Source organism: Scomber scombrus, chromosome 14, assembly GCF_963691925.1.
Source record: "Scomber scombrus chromosome 14, fScoSco1.1, whole genome shotgun sequence".
Lineage (NCBI taxonomy): Eukaryota > Metazoa > Chordata > Actinopteri > Scombriformes > Scombridae > Scomber > Scomber scombrus.
Genome location: NC_084983.1, coordinates 15326751 through 15349908, shown reverse-complemented (window position 1 = coordinate 15349908; position 23158 = coordinate 15326751). Strand labels below are relative to the sequence as shown.

The following is a 23158-nucleotide window of genomic DNA, read 5'->3' as shown; positions in this document are numbered from 1 at the left end:
TATTTGGTTTTATACTCCTCAGCACAGAACGTCTGATCAATTATTTATAATACATCCTTTCACATCACTCCTTAAATTCATCTTCTCCTCCTCCTTCCCTCAGTCCACCTTACCGCTCAGCCACCATGTTGACCTGCAGTGGCTAGTGGAGTGGACGGCTCGTCTGGTGAGCAGCTCCTATGACGTGAAGAGCCCGAGCCACGTCTGGATCTTTGCCCAGTGCTTAAAGGACCCCTGGGTGCTCTGTCTGCACATCTTCTTGCGGCAAGAGCATCTGCCCAAACACTGCCCCACTGCTCTGGGATACGCCTGGCCCTACGTTTTCACACGGCTACAGCTGCTACTGCCACTGGTTGACCCCAAGTAGATGAACACACAATCATTTATTGTTTTTTAGGCATTTAAATGTTAATTGAATAACCAAAATAACAAACAAAACCAAAGACTACCCTAAAAATGTTTATGGCAATAGAACTGATCATGGATCTCATTCAACGAATGATACAAGTCAATGAAAGGTTAACATATCTGACCAACTACACCTTCTCCTTCGTCACCCGTCTTTCTACAGCAGCCCAGTTAACGCCAAGAAAACCAGCACGGCCGGCTCCAGTGACAGCTACATCTCTCTGTGGCGCAACTATCTGATCTTGTGTCTCGGTGTGGCTAAGCCAAGCATCATGTCACCCGGCCACCTTAGAGCTTCCACACCAGAAATTACTGCCACCACACCCGATGGCAGCATCACCTATGACAACAAGGTGTTTTTTGTTGTGTGAAAGTATAGTTCATATCAGATCTGAGGAACTAGAAATATATGGGATGAGTTAATAGTTTCCAGATTTTTAAGTGTTGGAATGGCACAAATAGTCAGGGAAAATATTCAGAGATATACAGATTCATATTGACACTGTCATAGCATGAAGTCTATCTGATATTGACCAATCCAAGACTTTTGTAAATTTTGGATCAGTTGAAGGTTGTTAAATGCCCACGGGTATGAATATTTGATGTTTTTGTATGTGTTCATCTTTGTTAATTTGTGTTTTTATATTTTATTATCACACAGGTGATAGGCACTCCCTCAGTAGCTTGGCTTTTAAAACAGCTGGTCCCTCTGATGAGAGCTGAGAGTCTGGAGATCACAGAGTCTCTGGTGTTGGGCTTTGGATGCACAAATGCTCTCGTCTTCAGGTAATGGAACAGGATCATACATAAATGCAACATTACACATAGCTCACATCATGAAAGTCAGACTTAAGTCAAGTGTTAAATATTGTTTTTACCAATTATGAGTGCCACATAAACCTCAGATGAATGTTCAAGAATAATAACAGAGTTGTTCTTTGACGTAAGCTTTTGCTTTGATAGAAAATAATCACATAAAGCTTGAATGACAACTAGATATATTTGGATTACAATAGAAAATGGATGATGTGCTAGATTTGTTCCTTATCTCTAACATAAGAAAGACGTGGTTCATTAGTTATTTTACGCTCCCCTCTCAAATTACTTATTCCCATCTATCTGCACATTCTCTTCGTAACTGAGATGAGCCGCATGCCTCTCTGACATCCTGTGAAGAAAAACAAAACAGAGTCACTGATGTAGGAAAGGAATTCTTAGAGGGACGGAGATGTATCACATTTTTCAAAGGACAGAGGTTCCATTGTCCATGGGAGAGATCAACTATTTTTAACCTTAAATGTTTTCTAAAAGGGCACTCATTGTTATTAAAGAGATTAAGGTCTCCCCAGACAAATTTCTCTAACATTACTGTATTTGAGGATTAGTGGCTTTAGGACACGTGACATTTGGGTTGCACAAGATAGATGTCCGTTACAAACCATTCTGTTCTGTTATATCAAACCGTCATCCATCTACAAGGAAAGACGATCGGTCTTATTCAGCAATGAAGCAATCAGTTGATGGTTTTTTTTACCCCTTCTTATCCTGTGTTTATACAGGGAGCTGGTGGAAGAACTCCATCCGTTGATGAAGGAAGCACTGGAACGTAGGCCTGAGGTAACACTAACACATAGATGGAAACTGATAGTAGCACTGAAACAGGATCAGATTAACTTTATTGATTCCAGACAGGAAATCTGGAAAATATACTATATTTAATATAGATTCAGTATAATGTTACTCCAGATTCACTAGTTAATATTGTGTAAAGGTGTATGGTGATACATAGTTATTGTTATTTATTACAATAAATGTTAATCTAAAAAACTCCTAATGTAAATGCTAAGGTTATACAGATATAAACAAAACATATATATATATTTCAGTATTAACACTGTTTGAATTACAACAGCAGAATTTACTGAGTCTATTTGAGACATTGTGTTTCAGTATAGCAGTAAGCTGAAGACCTGTTTGTGTCGATTACTTTCAGAACAAGAAGCGCAGAGAGAGGAGGGATCTTCTCCGGCTGCAGCTGCTGAGGATCTTTGAACTGCTAGCAAATGCAGGAGTTATCAGTGACAGGTAGAACACACATTTATTCAACATTGTGCCCCGTAGTTGTTTTGGTTTTGGTTTTCTCTGTACTATATACAGCAAATACTTCTGCTGTTTGGGCTTATGCATTATAATGTAATAAATTGTGCTTTTGCTTGTAGATATATATGTATGTTTGTTGAGGGAGCTACAATCCATCAGTCATTTTATTGTTAAAACTTTCTCTCACTAGCCTCCTTTTGTGATTTCTCACCTGCTAATAAAACATGATCTCTGTGATTACTAAAGTTAGATTTCCTTCTCCTCCTCTGTAGCACTAATGGAGCACTGGAGCGTGATTCCCTGGCATTGGGTGCCTTGTTCCTTGAGTATGTGGACCTAACCCGGATGCTTCTGGAGGCTGAGAATGAGAAGGAGCTGGACGTGCTTAAAGACATCAGAGCCCACTTCAGTGGGATGGTGGCCAATCTCATCCAGTGTGTTCCTGGTAAATCTTTTTATTACTTTTTTATGATACTATTTTTTTAATAATATATTGGTCTCAGAACAAATGTTCATATATTATAATGTAAATTGAAATGTTCATATGGACGTCTGTATACTATTTTGACCATCCATGTCTCTCTCTCACCCTCGTACTTAATATGCACAGTCCACCACAGACGCTTCCTCTTCCCTCAGCAGTCACTGAGACACCATCTCTTCATCCTCTTCAGCCAATGGGCCGGACCCTTCAGTGTCATGTTTACTCCGCTTGATCGTTACAGCGACCGCAACCACCAGATCACTCGGTACCAGTACTGTGCTCTCAAGGTAAGCAGTGCCCACTGTTTTGTTTTTTTTCCTTTTATTGTATTCTACAGAAACATTAGCGATGACTCTACTTAACCGTTGTCCCCTAGGCCATGTCAGCAGTTTTGTGCTGTGGTCCAGTTTTTGACAATGTGGGACTCTCTACTGATGGCTATCTCTACAAATGGCTTGATAACATCTTGGCATGCCATGACATACGGGTAGGTCAAGTTCGAAATGTTGACTATACATATAAAGAAGGCTTTTTCACTTCTTATTTCACTTATCTTATTTTTCTTGTATTTTGTTCTACTCATTTTTTGCTGTTTTCTAATTGTGTTTAAAACGTCATTGCCCTAGGTGCACCGTCTGGGGTGTGAGGTGGTGATCCTGCTCTTAGAACTGAACCCAGACCAAATCAACCTGTTCAGCTGGGCTGTGGACCGCTGCTTCACTGGATCGTATCAGTTGGCGTCTGGATGCTTCAAGGCCATCGCCACTGTCTGTGGTAACAGGTGGGGAACAGACAATAAATACATTGTCACATCATTATTATTACTAAAATAACATATTGAGAATTGCTTATGCAGCATGCTGAAAATGTTTTTTTTAACAATGTAAGGCCAGTTACTACAATGTACATACATGACATTGTTTTGTTAAAATGTGATACTGTTCCCTTTGCTTGGGTCCAAATGTCAGTTAACATTTATTTAGTTAGTTGTCTTTGTAAACAGCAACTAATGACCATTTCAACTTTTTTTGCCAGAAATTACCCATGTGACCTAGTGACGTTGCTCAATTTGGTGCTGTTCAAGGCTTCAGACACCAGCAGGGAAATATATGAGATTTCCATGCAGTTGATGCAGGTACATACACATATACAGCACACAGAAGACAAAAGCGCAGTTCCAATGATGAATATTTATTCTTCAAAAAGATAATGCAAGCAGTGACAATGCATTTTGAATGTAAAGAATACATAATATTTATGTGCAGGTCCTGGAGTCTAAGCTGTGTGCGTACTCTAAGCGAATGGTGGAGCAAAAGCCTGGTAACATTCTGTATGGCACACATGGCCCCCTGCCTCCCCTGTACAGCGTCAACTTGTCTCAACTCTCCATCCAGCTGGCCAGCATGTACCCAGAGCTCACTCTGCCTCTCTTCTCGGGTAAATACTGAGGGTGAATCTGTACACAGTTTATGCAGTCAGTTTGTTTGTGGAACACTGTGTTGCAAAGCATAATGGAAAAATATCCATACAAGAAAGGTGAATGAATGAAGGCTTTATTTCAAACATGTAGAAAAACAAAAACAAAGAAAAGATATAAATATATGTATCTTACATAACAGAAAACAACAGTCAAACGCACAAAACAAGGAAAACAACATTGATTAAACATGTTTGAAAAGGAGTAGGAAGAAGCATTCGCTTATTGAATCTACCCCTTCTCCAATTTATAATTCAACTATTTATTATTTATTTCTTTCCTGTGTGTTTATATCTTATTTATGTATGTATTTTAATCCTAATTGTTATTTATATTTACTTATTACCGTATCTAAATAATCAAACATATTGGTCTGATACAGACTCAAAAGAAATAAAATAAAATAAATTAAACAGATAAACAAATAAATAAAGAGAATCCAGATATAATAGTAGCTCCAACACCCACTCCTCACTATCATGCTTTAACAGCAAACACTGGATATCAAATTAAGGAAGCAGATGTGCTCTCAGACTGCTGTTATTTTGTGACATTGGTGTCAGCTGTGCCCATTAACCGCTGAAACAGACAAGATGATCTCCAAAGAAGCTTAATCTCTTTGAACCATCTACAGCCAAAAGCCCCAAAAGATCATTTTTTTCCCCCTGAGACAGTTGCTGGCTTTTTTGTTTTACTTAACACCCTTAAATAATGCTCAGCACTTAATTGATTTGATTTCCTCTGACTTTGTTTTGCCTGAACAGAGGTGAGCCAGCGTTTCCCAACCACCCACTCAAACGGCAGACAGATCATGCTGTCCTACCTGCTACCGTGGCTCAATAACATTGAGCTAGTGGACACAGGGCTCCTCCCCCCTGCTTCCAGCCCCTGCACACCAGAGGAAGAACCTCGCGGGCAGGCACACAGCATGGGTCTGTGCCCCAGTCTGAGGGGTAATGGCTGGGGCTCCCTGCAGGCGACCTCACTGGTGCTCAACAACCTCATGTTTATGACTGCTAAGGTGGGAAGCAAAGTTTGTGCATGTTATGTGAAATTACTCTTTCTTTCCCAATGAACTTCAACTGGATTTTCCTTGTTGCATCAGCAGTATGGAGATGAGGTTCCTGGTCCAGAAATTGAGAGCGCCTGGAACGCTCTGGTGTCCCATGAGAGGTGGAGCAACAACTTACGAATCACTTTGCAGTTCCTTATTAGCCTGTGTGGGGTCAGCAGTGATACCACACTACTGCCTTATGTAAGTGTGGTCTGCACACATCGACACACTGCTCTATAGTCATAAACATGGAAAATGAAAGCCATTTTACTCTAGAATTGAAAGTAAAGTAAAGTAATGTCATATACAGTATAATGATATTTCAATGATTGCTATAAAGATACTGGATCATGTATTGCATGTTATGATAAGGTGCAACAAAAATACATACATTTTTTATGAAAATGTTATAAAAAAAAATATGCAGAGATAATATGAAGTGTATAGTATCTCTGATTGATGTTATATGTGTCTGTTTTAGATCAAGAAGGTGGTGATCTACCTGTGTCGCAACAACACAATCCAGACTATGGAGGAGCTTCTGTTTGAACTGCAGCAGACTGACCCAGTCAACCCTGTGGTCTTGCACTGTGACAACCCTCCCTTCTACCGTTTCGCTGCCAGCAACAAAGCATCCACTTCACAGACAGGTAGAAGGAGAAGTCCCTGTTATACTCTATGGTTTAATCCCAACATTGACTTTTGGTTTAAATGGTTGACTGTACTGTATTTCTGAAGATTATCTCTAAAATGTCTCATGTGTAGGCACCACCTCCAGCAGTAACACTGTGGTAGCTGGTCAGGACAACCTCGTAGACACAGATGAGAACAAGCTGGTTAGAGAGAGTGAAGAGCGGTCAGTATTTATACATTTTTATATTTGTGTTGACTAGGGTTTGGCAAAAAATATCTTTATATGCAAACTTTTCAGTCCTGGAATAAGTCTAGAGTATGTAAGTTTGTATGTAAGTCTAAAGCTTTCACTTGTAATGTCATGCGTTTTGTCTCACCAGGGCCAGGGCTCACAATAGATTGGAGTCTCGCTACAGCAACAGCTCTGGAGGCTCCTACGAAGATGAAAAGAGTAAGTTGTCTCGGTTCTCAGAATGAATGCACAAACTTGCTGGACTTGTACAATGTGTACTCACACACACAGCCCAGAGGGATTCACAGCCATCTGTTATTTGAAAAGAGCTCCAGGACACGGATTCTATCTGTCAGTTCACAATGTTCCCCACATAAACTTAAGATAATTGTCACTAATTCCCTCTATATCTTCCCTCTAGTCATAAATGGTCAGAATGACAGTTTTAGAGTGAAGAAACTGATAGGGATTGTGGACCATAAAACAAAACCTGTGCACATATGCAATACTGTTACTGTACACTGAACATGTTATTTGGACTCAAGCCAAGGCCCACCACTGTCCCTTATTGACACAGATACAACCTCGACCACAGTGATGGTCTATCTTTAGCAAGCATCTGTGTTAGGGTGTTAGGGGGATTCCAGGCGTGAGTCTGCTGCTCTTGTCCTCATGTGACTAAGCAGGGACACATCCAGCCATGTACAAGAGTGGGTTTTTTTCTCAAAAAGTGGACTGATACTGATATATTTACTCTTGTGAAGCCATGATAATGAAACATTATTTTATGTTATTAAGTACTAGTTTTTTTAGGAAACGTTTTGGGACATTTTGACAAATCTGGTCTATTGCCGAGAGTTAGATGAGACAGAGACGTAGATGAAAGTGGCATCAATCTTGGCAAGAAAGCAAATAAGTGTGTTTCTGAAAATGTCAAACTTTTAATTTAAGCTGCATATGTAACATAACAATTTATACAGATAGATAAAAGACTATCTTTGACATAATACAATATCTTTACTTTAATTATTTGCCATTACAGTAAGTGCGTTTCAATAGATTCTGATTCCCTTATTCCAATTCTCATGTCTACACAAAAAGGAGCTTTTTTCTTGTACTAACCCAATGAAAATAAAACATAATATTGTATTAGTAAAGTGTGTTTGAATAGTGTCAACAGCTACTAACATGCTCAAGAACAGCATTTTTGTCGAAATAACTAGACTGTGATGTAGCTCATGTTTGGAATACCATAGGTTTTTAATCAGCTGTTTTGGAGTAGTTAAGTTGGTAAATAATCAGTCACATGAGCTGTTTTGGGACTTTTTTGTACTAACAGTCTATGGTCGCAATATTTTAAATAGATATCATCAAGGTTTAGAGAGACATATCCTGCATGCAATTGATATATGTTTGGACTATTATTTGTTTTATAGATGACCCACTCCCACCATATGCCGGTTGGCTGCTGGGTGTCCTGGAGACCAACCATCCTCAATCGTTACCCATGCCTGTTAATGGAGGCTGCTGGGCTCCTCTGGTTGACTACCTGCCTGAAACCATCACACCCAGAGGACCACTGCACAGGTACACACAAACAGACTCACAGTAGGAACGGTGATGTAGTTATTGCTATCAGCAGTGTAGCCGCGGAGTCAGCAAAGCAAGGTATTCTCTCACACACACCCATCACACCTACTCACAGATGGTCTGATAAACCTCAGCACGGAATGAAACCGAGCCAGCTTACTCAGTGTCTGTAACAGTATGTTAAGAATGATTATTAGAAGAGTGTTTCTATATTGTATTCTCTGTCTCTCTCAACACCGTAAAAAACATTATTTAAATGAGATGATATAAATCTGTCTTGGAAGTACTGGTTATATTTATGATGCACTATAGAAGAGCAGGCTCTTATAAAACATTAATGGGATTCTATGTTCAGACAAATACAGTTTCTTAAGTCAATGATGTAACGTGTCTGCAGATCTCACAATTCCAAAAATATATATACAAAAACAGTTTCTTATATAAGACTAAAATTAATTGCGAGAAACCATTTTTTCTACAAAACTTCAATACATTTAAGAAAAGTAAAACCAGTCAGGGCACAAGTTTTCTTTTGAGTGTACTTGTCTTATTCTTTACTGATTTTATTAAAGTGGGTATTCATCTACAATTGCATCTTCATACTTAATTATCAGACAACAGAACTAGCCACAGAAAAGGGTTCAGATCTGACTGGTATTACTACTCCTGGACACTCTAGCAGGTGTTGTTGATTGTATTGTGCACTCACTACATTTGTGTGTCTGTTGATCCTCAGGTGTAACATTGCAGTGATCTTCATGACTGAAATGGTGGTGGACCACAGCGTGAGAGAAGACTGGGCTTTACATCTGCCCCTGCTACTACATGCCCTCTTCTTGGGTAGGAGTGCACAACACACACACTTCAATTTTTAATATACCTCTAGCTTGTAACTGATTAATCGTGAAAACTGGCAGAAGAAAAAAAACACAGCCTATCATGTGAATTTTGACCAGCTGCATGTCATATTAAATCTTGGAGAGTATGACATACCTTTGTGAAAAACTGGACCAGCTGGCTGATCAACCGTTGTTGTTCAGAGAAGTTCTCCAGTAAGTCTTATCTCCCATTGAGAGAGCATGACCTGGATTTAAAGGAACTTCAACTAAAAAGACAAGATCTAAAATAATCTTTAAATATCTTTTCAAGAAGGGTGTTAAAACACAAACATACATAAAAATAGTCTTACGGTGTGTAGTTATTTTTTCTGTGACGTCCAATAAGTTCATTGCGTGACAGCTTGAAGTTTTATCTCCACCCAAACACAGACGTGCAGTTCAGGACAGAGCGTTCTTTTGTGTCACTACAGACAGAGACATTCCCCAGGGCCTGCATTACAATTTTATTATCTAACAAGCGGACACATACCTACCCTGCCAGCTGTGCAGAAATGTATTATTAATTTACTCTGCATATCCAACATACTAACCCTAACCCTTAGGCTCATTATCATCCAAGCAGCTAGAGTCACTGTGCGCATGACGCTGTTGAAGAATCCACATTGTGGTTTTTTTAATGTTTTTTTACTGGTAGTGTATAAATGCGCTATTCATAGTAACATGTGTAGTGTGCATACAAAACAGGAGATACTATCTCTTTGGTTGGAGGTTGTCCTGACAACCACTGAAACACATTAAGCTGATGCACAATTAGAAATTTAAGAGGTTGTACACTAACATTTATGAGCGCACCAACAATATCTAGAAATATTAAAATCTTAATATATTTTCATCATTATAAGTAATTCATTCTTCAAAAAATGTCAAACTTGTATTTACAGCAGGACAGTTACATATGCAGATAAATGTCAGTGTCATTACAAGCCAGAGCAGACATTTATTTGCATCTGCACCTGCCTGTTACTACACACAGTATTCTCTGTGTTGGAGTTTGTGTCTAATCCTGTCTTTGTCTTACTGGATGTGTATTTTACTGCCCAGGTTTGGACCACTACAGACCAGAGGTCTATGAACACAGCAAGCGTCTCCTTCTCCACCTTCTCATTGCCCTCTCCTGCAACAACAACTTCCAGGTTAGAGTGAGGTTCTTGTTATTTATGCCATTTGAGCCTGAATTAAAAGTGGATTCATACTGTACATCCATCAACAGGGCTTTGGCCAGTATACCCTAGCCACTGAACGAGCCTCTTTTTTGTGATTCCAGGTGATAGCCTCAGTACTGATGCTGACCAGAGAAATCCGTGACAACAAGACTCTTACCATTAAATCCAGCTACCACACAGAGTATCAACAGTCACGTAAGTAGAAAATACACTAATGTGATCCTAATCACTAATGTAAACTAGTGATCCTGTGACATAGGAAACCAACTATAAACTTGCTGGAAGAATACAGTACATAACAATATGGTACAGCTGCAGTGCAGTATATTCATAGTAGATTTCATTCTGTATACTCTGTCATCAGATGCACCTGACTTCCTGCGAGAGTGGCAGGCATCTCCAGTGGTGGATTCCGGCCTTAGCTCCACCTCCAACTCTTCCTCTGCCAGTCTGGGTGGCGGCAGCACTGCGGGCAGTGTTGGAAATTTGCCCCTCGTAACACCTGATGACCTGGAGGACCTTGAAGATATGCCCAATGAGACTGACGAGAAGACAAACAAACTCATAGAGTTCCTCTCCACCAGGTATGCAGACCCCCGGTGATGTTTTCGGGAATTGTAGCGGCATTACTGCTGGATTTTGGTATATAAATGCTCAAGTAGGTGTGTGTTTGTGAAGTGTGTGTGTGTGTGTGTGTGTGTGTGTGTCTGTGTGTCTGTGTGTGTGTGTGTGTGTGTGTGTGTGTGTGTGTGTGTGTGTGTGTGTGTGTGTGTGTGTGTGTGTGTGTGTTTGTGTGTGTGTGTGTGTGTGTGTGTGTGTGTGAGAAAGTCTGTCTGTAGTGCACATATTTAAGTGCTCGTGTAACTTGTATGGGGTGCTACTGGTGGTGGGTATACAGTGCTTGGAGTACAGTCTTGTTGTTGCTCAGAGCGTTTGGGCCGCTGTGGGTGCACGAGGACATCTCACCGAAGAACCCTAACTCCAAGAGTGCAGATCAGCTCTCCAACTTTCTACGCCACGTTGTGTCTGTCTTCAAGGAGTCCAAGTCAGGTGAGAAATCTCTCATTTTTACAATTTTATTTTATTTTAAAAGTGTAGCATTTCTGAGAATCCAGATACTATTTTAAATATTTGTTTAAAGTCCACTTCTGTGTTGCACTACAAAACAATTCACATAAATTCAACACATTGGACAAAAATGCATAATGAATTGTGTATGCAAACATGGACTGCATATCTTCTGAACAACAATGTCATTTGTTAAAAATAATATCTGTAATCTCCAGAAATGCAGTAGTGACATGCTGATGGTTTGAGTGTATTTTTATGTGTCTTTGTACCTATTTGTTTATACAGACTTCCACCTGGAGCAGCAGCTGAGTGATGTTGCCTTACAGACGGCTCTATGCAGCTCCTCACGTCATTATGCTGGACGCTCTTTCCAGATCTTCAGAGCCCTCAAACAGCCAATCAACAACCATGCTGTCTCTGACCTGATCTCACGCTTGGTTGAGGTGGTGGGAGAACACGGAGACGAGGTGCAGGTAAGAGACAATGGTCCAGATGCAAGAACATGTTCGTAGTTTTTCTTAAATCTGTTGTACTTTTCTCGTGAGGTGGACCTTTACAAGTGTGCCACGTCGGATTCACCAGACACTCATATCACAATGAAACAGACGTAAATGACCTTCGTAAACATGATGAATCCCATCTGTTCTAAATGAATGCGCGTTCCTGAGAATAGTAAATTAACATGAATGACCCCCAAAATACCATATAAGGTCAGACGTCTGCATTTTGTAGAGATTCTCCATTCATGAAAATTGCACTAAAGACTAAGAAGAAGAACTTTACATGCTCTCAGACTGAGGTCCAGCTTTCAGAAATAGATCAACAGAAAAACATATTATTATTTAGTAGTGTTAGTGGTGGAATTAAAGGTCCCGAGAAAGCCAAAGAATGAGGATAAAATGAACCGTGCTGTGAACGCTATCTCAGCTTATGGGTGCACCGTCACAGAAATAAAAACAAAAATGATTTAACATGAATTAGATGCCAAAACATCTCGCTAGGGTCATCAGCCAGGAAGCTAAACTATAACCTCAATCACCAATATTTCAATTAAATGAGTGAAAGTAATTAATAAATCAGTTTGCGTTGTGGAAAAGCAACTGTGGACAAGTCGCTTTGTAGTTTCAGCCGCTAATATCTATATTGTAGGCTTGCATTATATCATAGTTTCAATTGTCAATTTAAATGACTGATATTTCTACGTAAATTATTAAATAGCCTACTACTTTATACTAAAGTAGCCAAATACTTTTGCAAACAGAGTAATGTCATCATGATTATGGATTCAGAAGTGCAATTTAATGAACGGGACATAATCCATTAGTCAGGGTGTGAACTACAGGGGACTCTGAAGACCAGAGCCAGCGGCGTCTTCTACCGCAAATGTAATGTTAGTGACAACCGCTGATGTTACACTTGCTGCGGGGACTGCTGTCAGCACAGACCTGCTATCACCAAGGTTGACAAGCCGGGATGGGAGTAACAGCAACAGCTCGAGCTCTCTGTGTCTTATTTGTGTTGATAAACTAAAATACAGTAGATAAAATACAATCACTCCACAAAGTGTACCTTGCTTGGCTGTATTGTATCATACAGTGTTGTTTGGTCTTGATACCCGTGTGGGGGTGTTATGTGTTCATTAATTGATTATCATATCTTGCCTATCTATACAATGTCAGCCCCCCCCCCACCCCCCTGGAAAAATGTGAGTTCCCCCAAAAGACATGATATCGTTGGCACACTGCCATTAGACAAGTAGACGGCAACACGTCGTCATGTTTTATTGCTTTGGAGAACGACAGGTTGGTTGTATGTGACAGGTACGACAGGTCTGCACCACTCGTAAATTTTGTTCAAACCTAAGAGAAAATCCAAAATATGAGAAAATTGGTGAATGCTGCAAAACCTCATAAATCACTCGTACGCATGATTTAAGAACGAATCTGTGCATACGAGTGTTTCTTGCATCTGGCCCATTGAGATTAAATACATTAATGAGAGAACTCTTGCAGCACTAACCTCCATAACCTGCACCCATGCTGGTGATGATGCTTGTTTGATTCAACAATTTGTCTCTGTTTCAGGGCTATGTGATGGAGGTGCTATTGACACTGGAGTCAGTGGTGGTGAATCTTGCAGAATGTCTAAAAAACAGCGACCTTATGGCAGCTCTAACCAGGTAGGGCTCTGCTCTTTGTGTGTGAATATTCAGAATTTAGGCAGCATGTATATTCATAAAACTCATTCCTAGTAGTTTGATTCCAAGGAAATCGTACACAACTATAACCATTTTTGCTGGGTCTGATTGATAGGACATCTTCACCAGACTTTGTGACTAGTGAAAAACTGATGAACAGAAAGAGCACAGGTCAGTTGAACTTCCCCGGTCCAGGATTTGGTGGTCTGTCATCACAACGCCACCAGCGCTCTTACTCGGTCCCCAAGAAGTTTGGCGAGTGTGGCTACCAGTCGAGCGATCCTCCTCGCAGTGCAACTCTGGATCGCATACAGGCAAGACAGGAAGATTCATGCTGAGTTGTAATGCTACAAGCGACTTGTTGGAAGACAGCACATCTCACTAATACATAATTTTTAATCTACAGGCCTGCAACAATCATGGCCTCTCGCGAACAGGAAGAACCCCGGGGTCCTGCACATCATCAACCAATCGCATTGATCCCAGTGTTCTCTCGGATCCTGCTCATGTTTCCCATCCTTCTACAATACTGGCCACAGTCTTCTGGGTGGCAGTTTCACTCATGGAGTCAGACTTTGAGTTTGAATATCAGATGTCACTTCGCCTTGTTCACAAGCTCCTGTCAAAGGTAGATGAGATGAAACTTACTGTTTGTAGCGGGGAACTGTATGGAAATTGTAGAAAGTTGAACTAGAAACATATGACTCTAATAGCCCTGTTAGGTACAAGCCAAACCATCCTATGAGCCTTGCTCTCATGCTAGTATGGATAAAAACGGTGCAGTTTATTATATTTTTAAATATACAATATACAATGCAAGGGAATGCTTAGAACAGCTAGCAGCACTGTGGAGTATTAGCAATGATTAATGCTACATGAGTTTATCTGCCAGCCTTTTCTAAAGAAAATATAAGAGAATGCATTTCAGGAGGACACCACTGTTTTCCAGCGTCAGTTAAAGCAAAAACCTTTTCTTTCCTAGGTGCCCTTAGACAGAGCAGAAAACCGTGAGCGCCTAGAGAAGCTGCAGGCTCAGCTGAGGTGGAGTGGTTTCTCTGGGATTCAGCAGCTTTTGTTGAAGGGTTTCACCTCCCAAGCCACCTCTGACCTCACCCTGCAGCTCTTCTGCCAACTTACTCCAGTCTCCCGCGTGCCTGTCGTCGACAGCTCACAGTCTATAGGTAGGAACTGGGGGTCACATTAATCCTCATCCTGTAGTATTTTATCATATTTTTTAACTCATTCACTGACAAAGTATGGTTTTTATTTATATTGAAGTGTTGATGTTTCGCCTCCCCTCTCCCTGCAGGATTCCCTCTAAATGTGCTGTGTCTGCTGCCTCACCTAGTGCAGCACTTTGGCCATCCAACTCAGTTTTGTAAGGAGAGCGCTGAGAGGATCGCACAGGTACTATTCAGTTCTTCTCCCAGGCTTTACTTTAGTAGCTTACTTGAATCAAACTTTATTAGACAACATAGCAAGCTTGAGAAATTCACATTCTACCTCTTCTTCTCTCTCATCGCATCCTTTCCTGCTCTCAGGTGTGTTTAGTGGAGAAGAACACAAAGCTGTCCCATTTGGCCCATGTGATGACTCTCTATAAAACACGTTCATACACACGGGACCCTTTCTCCTGGGTCAGTGTGGTTTGTCGCTACCTTCATGAGGCTTTCTCCGACATCACACTCAACATGGTGACCTATATGGCTGAGGTACGGGCTGATGAATATGCATACTTATTTTTCTAGGTTTACATGGTTAGCTTTGCCAGAGGGTTGATATAAGGATACTAAACCAAATATTGGGCAAAACTTAATACATTTTAGGTATCAAATTTACATTTTATATAGTTAAGATACAAGTTGACACTGTTTCAATGATACTTGCCATGAATTTGTAGTTTGAAAGCTTGAAATGAAATCAAGGACAGTACTGCAAGTGGTCTATTTGTCCGTCCAAGTTCATGTTGATATTTTGCTCAAAGATGGCACTGTTCAGTCATCTGGCAGTTGGTTAAAGGATGAGCCAGTCACCGAGAGTCTAGTGTAACTTTTGTAACATTACACCTGTTGACATTTACCCTAAGCAAGGCTGCATTCTTTGTCGCTCAGTAAATGTCACTCTTTATCTCCTAGCTGCTGGAAAAGGGCCTTCCCAGTATGCAGCAGTCTCTACTTCAGATCATCTACTGTCTGCTCAGCCACATGGACCTGACTGCTGTACAAGTGAAACAGTTCAATGCTGATGTCACAAAAACCATTGAGAAGTTTGTCCAGGTAAGTGTCCAAGAGTACTTTGTGTAAGCTAAAGCTTATTCCACTGCTGTGTGACTGCTATGTGTCTTATACTGTACGTTTGACATATGATTCAACAGACAGTACACTGGAAAGACGCCTTAAACATCTTAAAGCTGGTGGTATCACGCTCTGCCAGCCTAGTCCATCCAGTGTATGGCCACACGCAGGGAGACATTTCCAACCTAGAGGTCAGCAGGGTGTGGGACGGTTCAGCCAAAGCTCTGCCCGGTAAAACACTGGACTTCACCTTTGACATCTCTGAGGTGAGGAAGAAACTGCTGCTGAAGCTCTTCAAAGTGCCCAACATCCATTTACAGAGGACTACATGTCATAAATGTTTGTGATATTCAAACTATTCAAACATTTACATTTGGGCGTGCCTCTGCTTTTCCTTGTCAGACCCCAGTGATTGGGCGCCGGTTTGACGAGCTCCAGGGTTCAGGGGGTAGAGAAGGCAAGGCCAGAGCCATGGCTGTAACCCGCAGTACTTCTTCCACCTCCTCTGGATCCAACTCCAACACCATCCTGGTGCCCGTCAGCTGGAGACGACCACAGTCATCTCAGGTAGAGTTAGACCCTACCATTAAGGTAACTTCATATCAAACTATTTGATCTGTCACATTTGTTGTAATATTATGGCAACCAAAAATGCCTCTACTTGATATATCCAATTACATGCCGGCTCACACCCTTCTTTTTTTGACATCAAAGTCATATTTCTCTGCAGATACTTTCCCTACTTGAATAGGATTTACAGTTGTCTTGTTTACATGTAAATGCAACATTTATGGAAGACCTGCATTCAACTGATTTATGCTTATGATTCATTCTGAAGCAATTAAAAATGAACAAGCCAAGTTAAAGGATTTTATGTCAATTCCCTCTTGGATTAATACTCTTTTATTTATTGTCCTCTTTCTCCTGTAGAAAAGAACCAGAGAGAAGCTGGTGAATGTTCTGTCTCTATGCGGACAAGAAGTTGGACTGACTAAGAACCCATCTGTAAGCTACTACCTGTCTCTTGTTTACAGTACACTACCTGTAATGTGTGCTTGTTTACAGTGAATAAAAATCTACAATAGGTCACTCTTCTTTTCTTTTTATAATGACACATTTATTAACCGTAGCAGCCTCCAACCTGCACACATATCTGTGGAAGATAATGCACTATCATTCATTAAATACCTATTTCTGTTCCTTCTCATCAGGTGATCTTCTCATCATGTGGTGACCTGGACATGATGGAGGTGAGGGAGAGTGGTGTTTCATCAGAGGAGGGCGGAACCAGAGAGGACACGCTAGATGACACTGCCAGTGAGCAGCAATTTAGGGTTTTCCGAGACTTTGACTTCTTGGATGTAGAGCTGGAGGACGGAGAGGTGAGATTGTTTCACTGTTGTTGGATTGAAATATTCTCAGTTTATTGATTTATAGCACTCTCATTCCTTCCATTTTTACCTTTAACACAAGTTTAATTTTATCTGAATGCCTTTCCTCAACATCAATATATTTTAAATGTATTTCTCTGTCTGTCCTCAGTGTCTCTCTATCTGTCTAACGCTGTGTCTCTCTTTCTCCCCCTTGCTGCCTAGGAGCTCCAGGTAAGGTCTCTCACAATTAGCACTTACGATACGTTAGCTTTTATCAGTGCTGTGTTGTTGCTGGCTTCTGTTTTTCTGACTAAAAATCAAAAACAGGAATATTGTGCTTCATTTTGCTCACAGCTTGGTTACAGAACAACATTTCTGACAAATATGCTGTTTGGCATAATGGAGATAAATTATATAGTAAAATGTTTACAGGATTAAGATTATCATATCGAATGCAAACTGCCTTTCCAGAATAATTTTATGCCATGAGTAACAGTTCATTTTGCATCTTGTGCTTGTCATCAGACGCTCTTAGACAGCAGCCATTCATTATCTTGACAGTAAACAAGAATGTTCTACTCACAGCATTGAAATTCACTGCTACAATTATCTCTGCCTTCCAATATGTATGTGTGTGTTTTATCTAGGGTGAGACCGTCGATAACTTTAACTGGGGCGTGCGTCGGCGATCACTGGACAGCACAGAACTGGGTGACATGTTGGAGGAGAGTCAGCATTCAGGCAGCACCCCCAGTCTGGGTCATGAGGATCCCCACGATTCAGACGAGTCCTCAGAGGAAGAGGAGTCTTCCACCAGCCAGAGCCTCTCTCACTCTCAGCTTGTGCGTAGCCTTAACTGTCTGATCAATACAACATTAATATCCACTGCAGCCTGACAGCCTTTCATTTGAGAAGTGTGTGTGTGTGTGTGTCTGTGTGTGTGTGTGTGTGTGTGTGTATGTGTGTATATATGTAAATGTATATGTATATATATTAATGTATGCAGTTGTAACTGTGATGTTCATGATTTGCTTAATTTTCAGACTAACCCCTCTCCATCAGAAGAGACCAATCACACTGATTCTCTGTCTACTTCTTACGACACATCTGCCGACCCACAATCTTTCAATGCCACCACGCCAAGTCAGGGAGCACTCCATGATGATTACAGTGGCCTATATGTGAGGAAAAATACACATAAACATACAAGTATAGTTTAACAGATATATGTTTTACCATCTCTAACTTATCATCTCTGTCCCTTCAGGTGAGAGCGTGTGGTGAAGATGAGGACACTCAGGCTCAGGATGACGAACTGTCACTCAGCGCCAACGAGCTCCCTCACGGCTCAGACTGTGGTGAGAGCTTCACATTAGAGTTGCCGGGGCAACCTCAGGATCAGCTGGCCAATCTGGACCACAAGCTCAACGCAGACTACTGCCAACCCCCACTGGACTTTCTAGACCCCAACTTCCTGCCCAGGTGAATGTGACAGAACAGGAAACTTTTTATCAACTGGCAGATTGACTGACAATGGGGGATAAATCTGTGCTTAATTGCACTCTATGTGTTTGGAAAATCGTAATGCTTGTGTATACAGTGTGTACCTGACAAAAGGCTGAAACCTTCAATCACTAAATAGAAACACTGCGGCGTACACGGGTTATGTAAGGTTGCATGCAAATTAACAGTATTTGTCACACCCTATAATCTGTGTATGATGTCATATCCCTGCTTGTTAGAGTCAGTGTCTGAATTAGGTATGAGATAATGTAACCATTTCATGTCACAATTATCCTGTCCAAAATAATTATGATTCACTCTTAAAATGGCATTAACACATACTGGAATCACCTTACCTTATATTTTGTTAAGAAACAAATATTTCATTGCATCATAGGACACATATCTTTTTATTGTGAAAATCCTTTTTCATGAAAAACAAACAAGGAAAGATTCAGACTCTTGCCAACACCCAGTATGTACCTACTCTAAGCATTCACATTCTATGCCTTAAGCCATCATGACAAATGATTGGATCAAGGCTCCCCCTTGTGGCAAATGGCAATTCAAAATAATTAAGGACATCAATTGGATGGCACGTTGGTGAGCTAGACAGCTTTTTCAAGATACTTGTGAAGATATTCACGATTATCACAATAATGAAAATTCCCCATGGTTAAATTATTTTGAGTGGTTTTATCCCAATATAAGATCAAATTTGACCTCTTTTCATCTCTAGTCTGAATATTGTTTTTTATGCATTTTGTTTTATTGCTGCAGTTTGTGTTTGGCATATATTGTGTATTGTGTATGAAGTGTATGCATCAAATGTTCTGCCCCATGTAACTCATATATTTCCCTAGCTTTAAAAAACAACTTTTTTCCAAACACGACCATATAACCACATCTACATGGCACAGAGCCTATTGCATTATCCACCTCTTTTTTTTTACTTTTTTTTTATGAAGGTATCAAAACCTTTTTTTGTGCCCCCATTTCTTTCCCATTTCCATGGCGACAGCTTACGTGATGATGTAGATGACTTGGAAGACCTTGGTTTTCCTCCTCCCCCTTCTCCATTTTTCTCCGCCATCTTGGCAGCGTTCCAACCCACAGTGTGTGATGATGCTGAGGAGGCGTGGCGTTGTCATATCAACCAGCTTGTGACAGACTCAGATGGGTCCTGCGCCGTCTACACTTTCCAAGTCTTCTCATCTCTCTTTAAGGTAAATCACACAGAGCATGTAGACTTTTTTCTCATTTAGACTCTTCATTCATTATTTTACATGATTTACATGTATGTGTGTGCAACAGTACAATAATTCCCCAAACTTTCCTCCTTTCACAGAACATTCAGAGTAAATTCTGCACTCTGACGACTGATGTTGCTACTTACCTCGGAGAGGGCCTAAGAGGCATCGGATCAAAGTTTCTCAGATCCTCACAGATGCTCACCACATGCTCAGATTGTCCAACAATTTACATCGATGCCGACACTGTGAGTATTGTTGCCAAATATACAGTAATTTAATTGAGGAGAGGTGATGTTGATCAAGTTAATTTAATTGCCTTGAACACATTTTTTCACCTCGTCCTTCTCCTTGTCGGTCTTTTCCAGATCATGTCTTATGGTCTCCTTGAAAAGATGAAGTTCAGTGCACTGGAGCTGCAGGAGTATCTGGATACCTACAACACCAAAGAGGAGTCTGCTGTATCGGTAAGTCACCCTATATACATGACTGAGTTAATTATTTCAATTAGTTTTTTAAATGCGAATACATGACATGATTTTCATCAACCCTCCTCTTTTTCACTCCTTTATTTTTTTCCTTCAGTGGCTGAGGAACTGTAAAGACACATTTCCCAGGTGCCCCGGTGACAGTGTGGTTACCTGCCAGCCTGGAGACTCAGAAGAAAAGGTATGGGCAGCTTGTTTACAAGTTTCTTACTGAAATCTAGAGTTTACAGGCAAACACACTGAACATCTGGGTAACTTCTTCATCTGTGCTTCATATCTCTGACTTATCTCTTTGCTTCTCTATAGTTTTGTCACACTGAAATGTTTGCTCTCTTTGCACGTTTTGCTGTGTGTTACCTTTTTTACAATAGCCACAAAGGACTAATGTGAATTTGAAGTGTCTGTGTTTTTATACACGGTTGTTGACTAATTCTATGTAGCTTGACCGTGATTAGCCATGGTTTATACTGTGCTGTGCATGTGTTTGACGCTCTGTCTTCCTCTCACCTTACTCTGACGCCCTAACATGCTCTCTCGCTGTCTAGCAAATGGAGTCTCTTGCAGTAAGTTCTCTTAAACGTTTCTTCTCTTCACTGTCTTAGATCTCTCTTTAATCAACTTTAATAATTTACTTTCTACAAGACAATCAACTAGTCTTGTTATTTTGTGTTTGTATTCCTTTGCATGTGTGTGTGTATGTATGGTGTGCACTTTTGAGAGTATATGACTGTGCCATTGTGTCAGTGTGTCCTCTGCTGCTGATGAATCTGACCCTGTTTCTTTATTAATGTCTTTTAGCAACTGGAGCTTTGTCAGAGGCTCTACAAGCTGCACTTCCAGCTTCTTCTACTCTTCCAGTCCTACTGCTCGCTCATTGGTCAAGTTCACGCTGTCAGCTCTGTGCCAGAGGTAAGCCAAATCATAATACATAAAGAAAACAAAAAACAACAGGCTCTTTTATTTGTTCTCCTGTGCCTACTCTACGTAAGAAGATTCACCAAGTAATACATGTAAAATGAATTTGTAGACAGAATCAAACATGTAGATGTTGTGAATGTTTTTCTGCATGACTGTTGGTTGTCAAAAATGTGATACTTTCATGTTTATTGTGATTTTCACTGTGTACAACAAAAGCCCAATACTGGATGTTAGGTCAATACCAATCTTTGGGAGTGAAAAAAATGTACATATCACTCAAATTTTATTCATTTATTTTTAATTCTTTAATAAATGTTTTGAAAATGCCACTGACCAGGTAAAAAAAAAGCACTGGTAAAGTATTGAATTGAGTGCAAATGTTCCATCTGTGATTACATAAAAGCTCACACATGCACTCAACCACCATCTGTTTTCCTCCCACCTAATAGCTGCTGAACATGTCTCGAGAGCTTACTGATCTGAAGACCAGCCTGCAGGCGGCGGAGGCGGCTGTAGCCAGCGACCTGGAACACAAACACTTGGCTCACACTCATGCGCATGCCACTCAGGTGGCAGCCATGGTTGTGCCCAGCTTCCCCACCTCAGAGGCAGCAGTGAAGGCCATACTGGAGTGCCTTAAGAACCACGAGTTTACCAAAGCTGTGCGCTATATTCAGGAGTGCAGGTGAGTAACATATCCGTCTACAAAGCTGAATGCTACACTAGATAAAGGTTACTAGATGTCCCTGTTACTGTTTCTTTCAGAATTGTATTCTTAGTATGATGGGGAGGACTCTGAGACATCAATTGTGTGTTTATTAAAATAAACTGTTGCTTTATACTCTAAAGCTGCAACTCTGACTGCTGTTATCAGAAATCAATAAAGTCAGTATTTTACGCACATGCACACATAGCATAGTGCTCTGTTCATATCCACCTGTCATACTGACGTCAGTACACCTGCTTTTATTTATCTTGTTTCAGGAGGCAATGGCCCTGTGGAGTGTTTGGTGGCAGCTCAGAAAGCGAGGTCCAGACGCTGCTCAATGTCTACTTCCGCCACCAGACGCTGGGCCAGACAGGCACCATCGCTTTGGTTGGTTCCCGCCAGGACCTCACTCTGATCTGCTCCAAGCTGCTGGAGCTCAACGGGGAGATCCGCGACATGATCCGCCGCGCCCAGGGGTACCGGGTCGTCACAACCTACCTCCCCGACTCCAGCGCCTCCGGGACAAGCCTCTGACAGGACCTCAGGAGCCCCCCGCCCCCTCCATCCCCACCCTTACCTCCCCTGCCACTACAGCCCATGACCCTTCCAAAACCACCTCCACATCCTTCGCTGCAGGTGAATCAGTCTGCTCTTACAGAGGAGGCCCAGCACCCACATACATGGCCGCTGCCTCCTCCTGTATGTCTGCTGCCCCGCCTGCAGAGCTCCAGACATATTCCTGGCTACCACCCTGCACAACACTAGTCCCCAAACCACATTTAGACCCAAACCTTTCTCTGCTGTCATTATCCTCATCCACTGCAGATTCTGATACCTCTTTTGATTTTCCCAATCCCGCAAACCTGTTCTCATTGCATAGCTGCTCAAACACACCAGGCCAACTCGATTTTACACTGGCGCACACACAAGAGCCAGGGAGGAGTTATCTTGATGAGAACACTAACGTTTATTATCCTTTCAGAGGACACTCATCACATAGCTCACCACTGTTACATTTACACAGCAGCAAACACCTAAAATCATCTCTTACATCTAACGCGCTCCCTACCGTAGCCTCAGAACCCACCCTGCTCAAATACTCCGACACAAATGCGTCACCCATTGCCCCTCAGGGCTCCCATCTACCCCATTTCCCCCGTTCTCCATACAAGCAATCAAGCCCATCCCCAATTCAACACCCGGGCCACGACACAGTGTTAACCCATGCCCCTGCAGGCTCGGCATCCCTTCTCCCGATTCCCCCGCCTCCCCCACCCTGTCCCACCAACCCAGGAGAGGCCGCAGCGTGGGGTTG

General features: G+C 41.3%; 1 protein-coding gene across 1 annotated transcript in view; it reads left to right on the top strand.

Annotated features, from left to right (window-relative positions):
- Positions 1-22377, top strand: part of fryb (furry homolog b (Drosophila)) — a 35441-nt gene extending 13064 nt beyond the window's left edge. Inside the window, 46 exon segments of the mRNA XM_062432511.1 lie at positions 104-363; positions 572-761; positions 1070-1194; positions 1968-2025; positions 2402-2493; positions 2781-2953; positions 3119-3279; positions 3369-3479; positions 3619-3773; positions 4028-4127; positions 4258-4429; positions 5234-5490; positions 5578-5724; positions 6005-6173; positions 6289-6383; positions 6467-6480; positions 6543-6607; positions 7825-7975; positions 8715-8818; positions 9919-10010; positions 10142-10235; positions 10405-10624; positions 10969-11090; positions 11397-11584; positions 13196-13290; positions 13424-13622; positions 13715-13936; positions 14291-14489; positions 14618-14715; positions 14850-15020; positions 15444-15584; positions 15683-15868; positions 16005-16169; positions 16533-16607; positions 16814-16984; positions 17198-17206; positions 17623-17821; positions 18038-18156; positions 18243-18457; positions 19500-19704; positions 19827-19976; positions 20097-20195; positions 20314-20397; positions 21015-21125; positions 21584-21819; positions 22119-22377. Coding sequence (XP_062288495.1) covers positions 104-363; positions 572-761; positions 1070-1194; positions 1968-2025; positions 2402-2493; positions 2781-2953; positions 3119-3279; positions 3369-3479; positions 3619-3773; positions 4028-4127; positions 4258-4429; positions 5234-5490; positions 5578-5724; positions 6005-6173; positions 6289-6383; positions 6467-6480; positions 6543-6607; positions 7825-7975; positions 8715-8818; positions 9919-10010; positions 10142-10235; positions 10405-10624; positions 10969-11090; positions 11397-11584; positions 13196-13290; positions 13424-13622; positions 13715-13936; positions 14291-14489; positions 14618-14715; positions 14850-15020; positions 15444-15584; positions 15683-15868; positions 16005-16169; positions 16533-16607; positions 16814-16984; positions 17198-17206; positions 17623-17821; positions 18038-18156; positions 18243-18457; positions 19500-19704; positions 19827-19976; positions 20097-20195; positions 20314-20397; positions 21015-21125; positions 21584-21819; positions 22119-22377 — 6723 coding nt within the window.
- Positions 22378-23158: the final 781 nt, after the last annotated feature.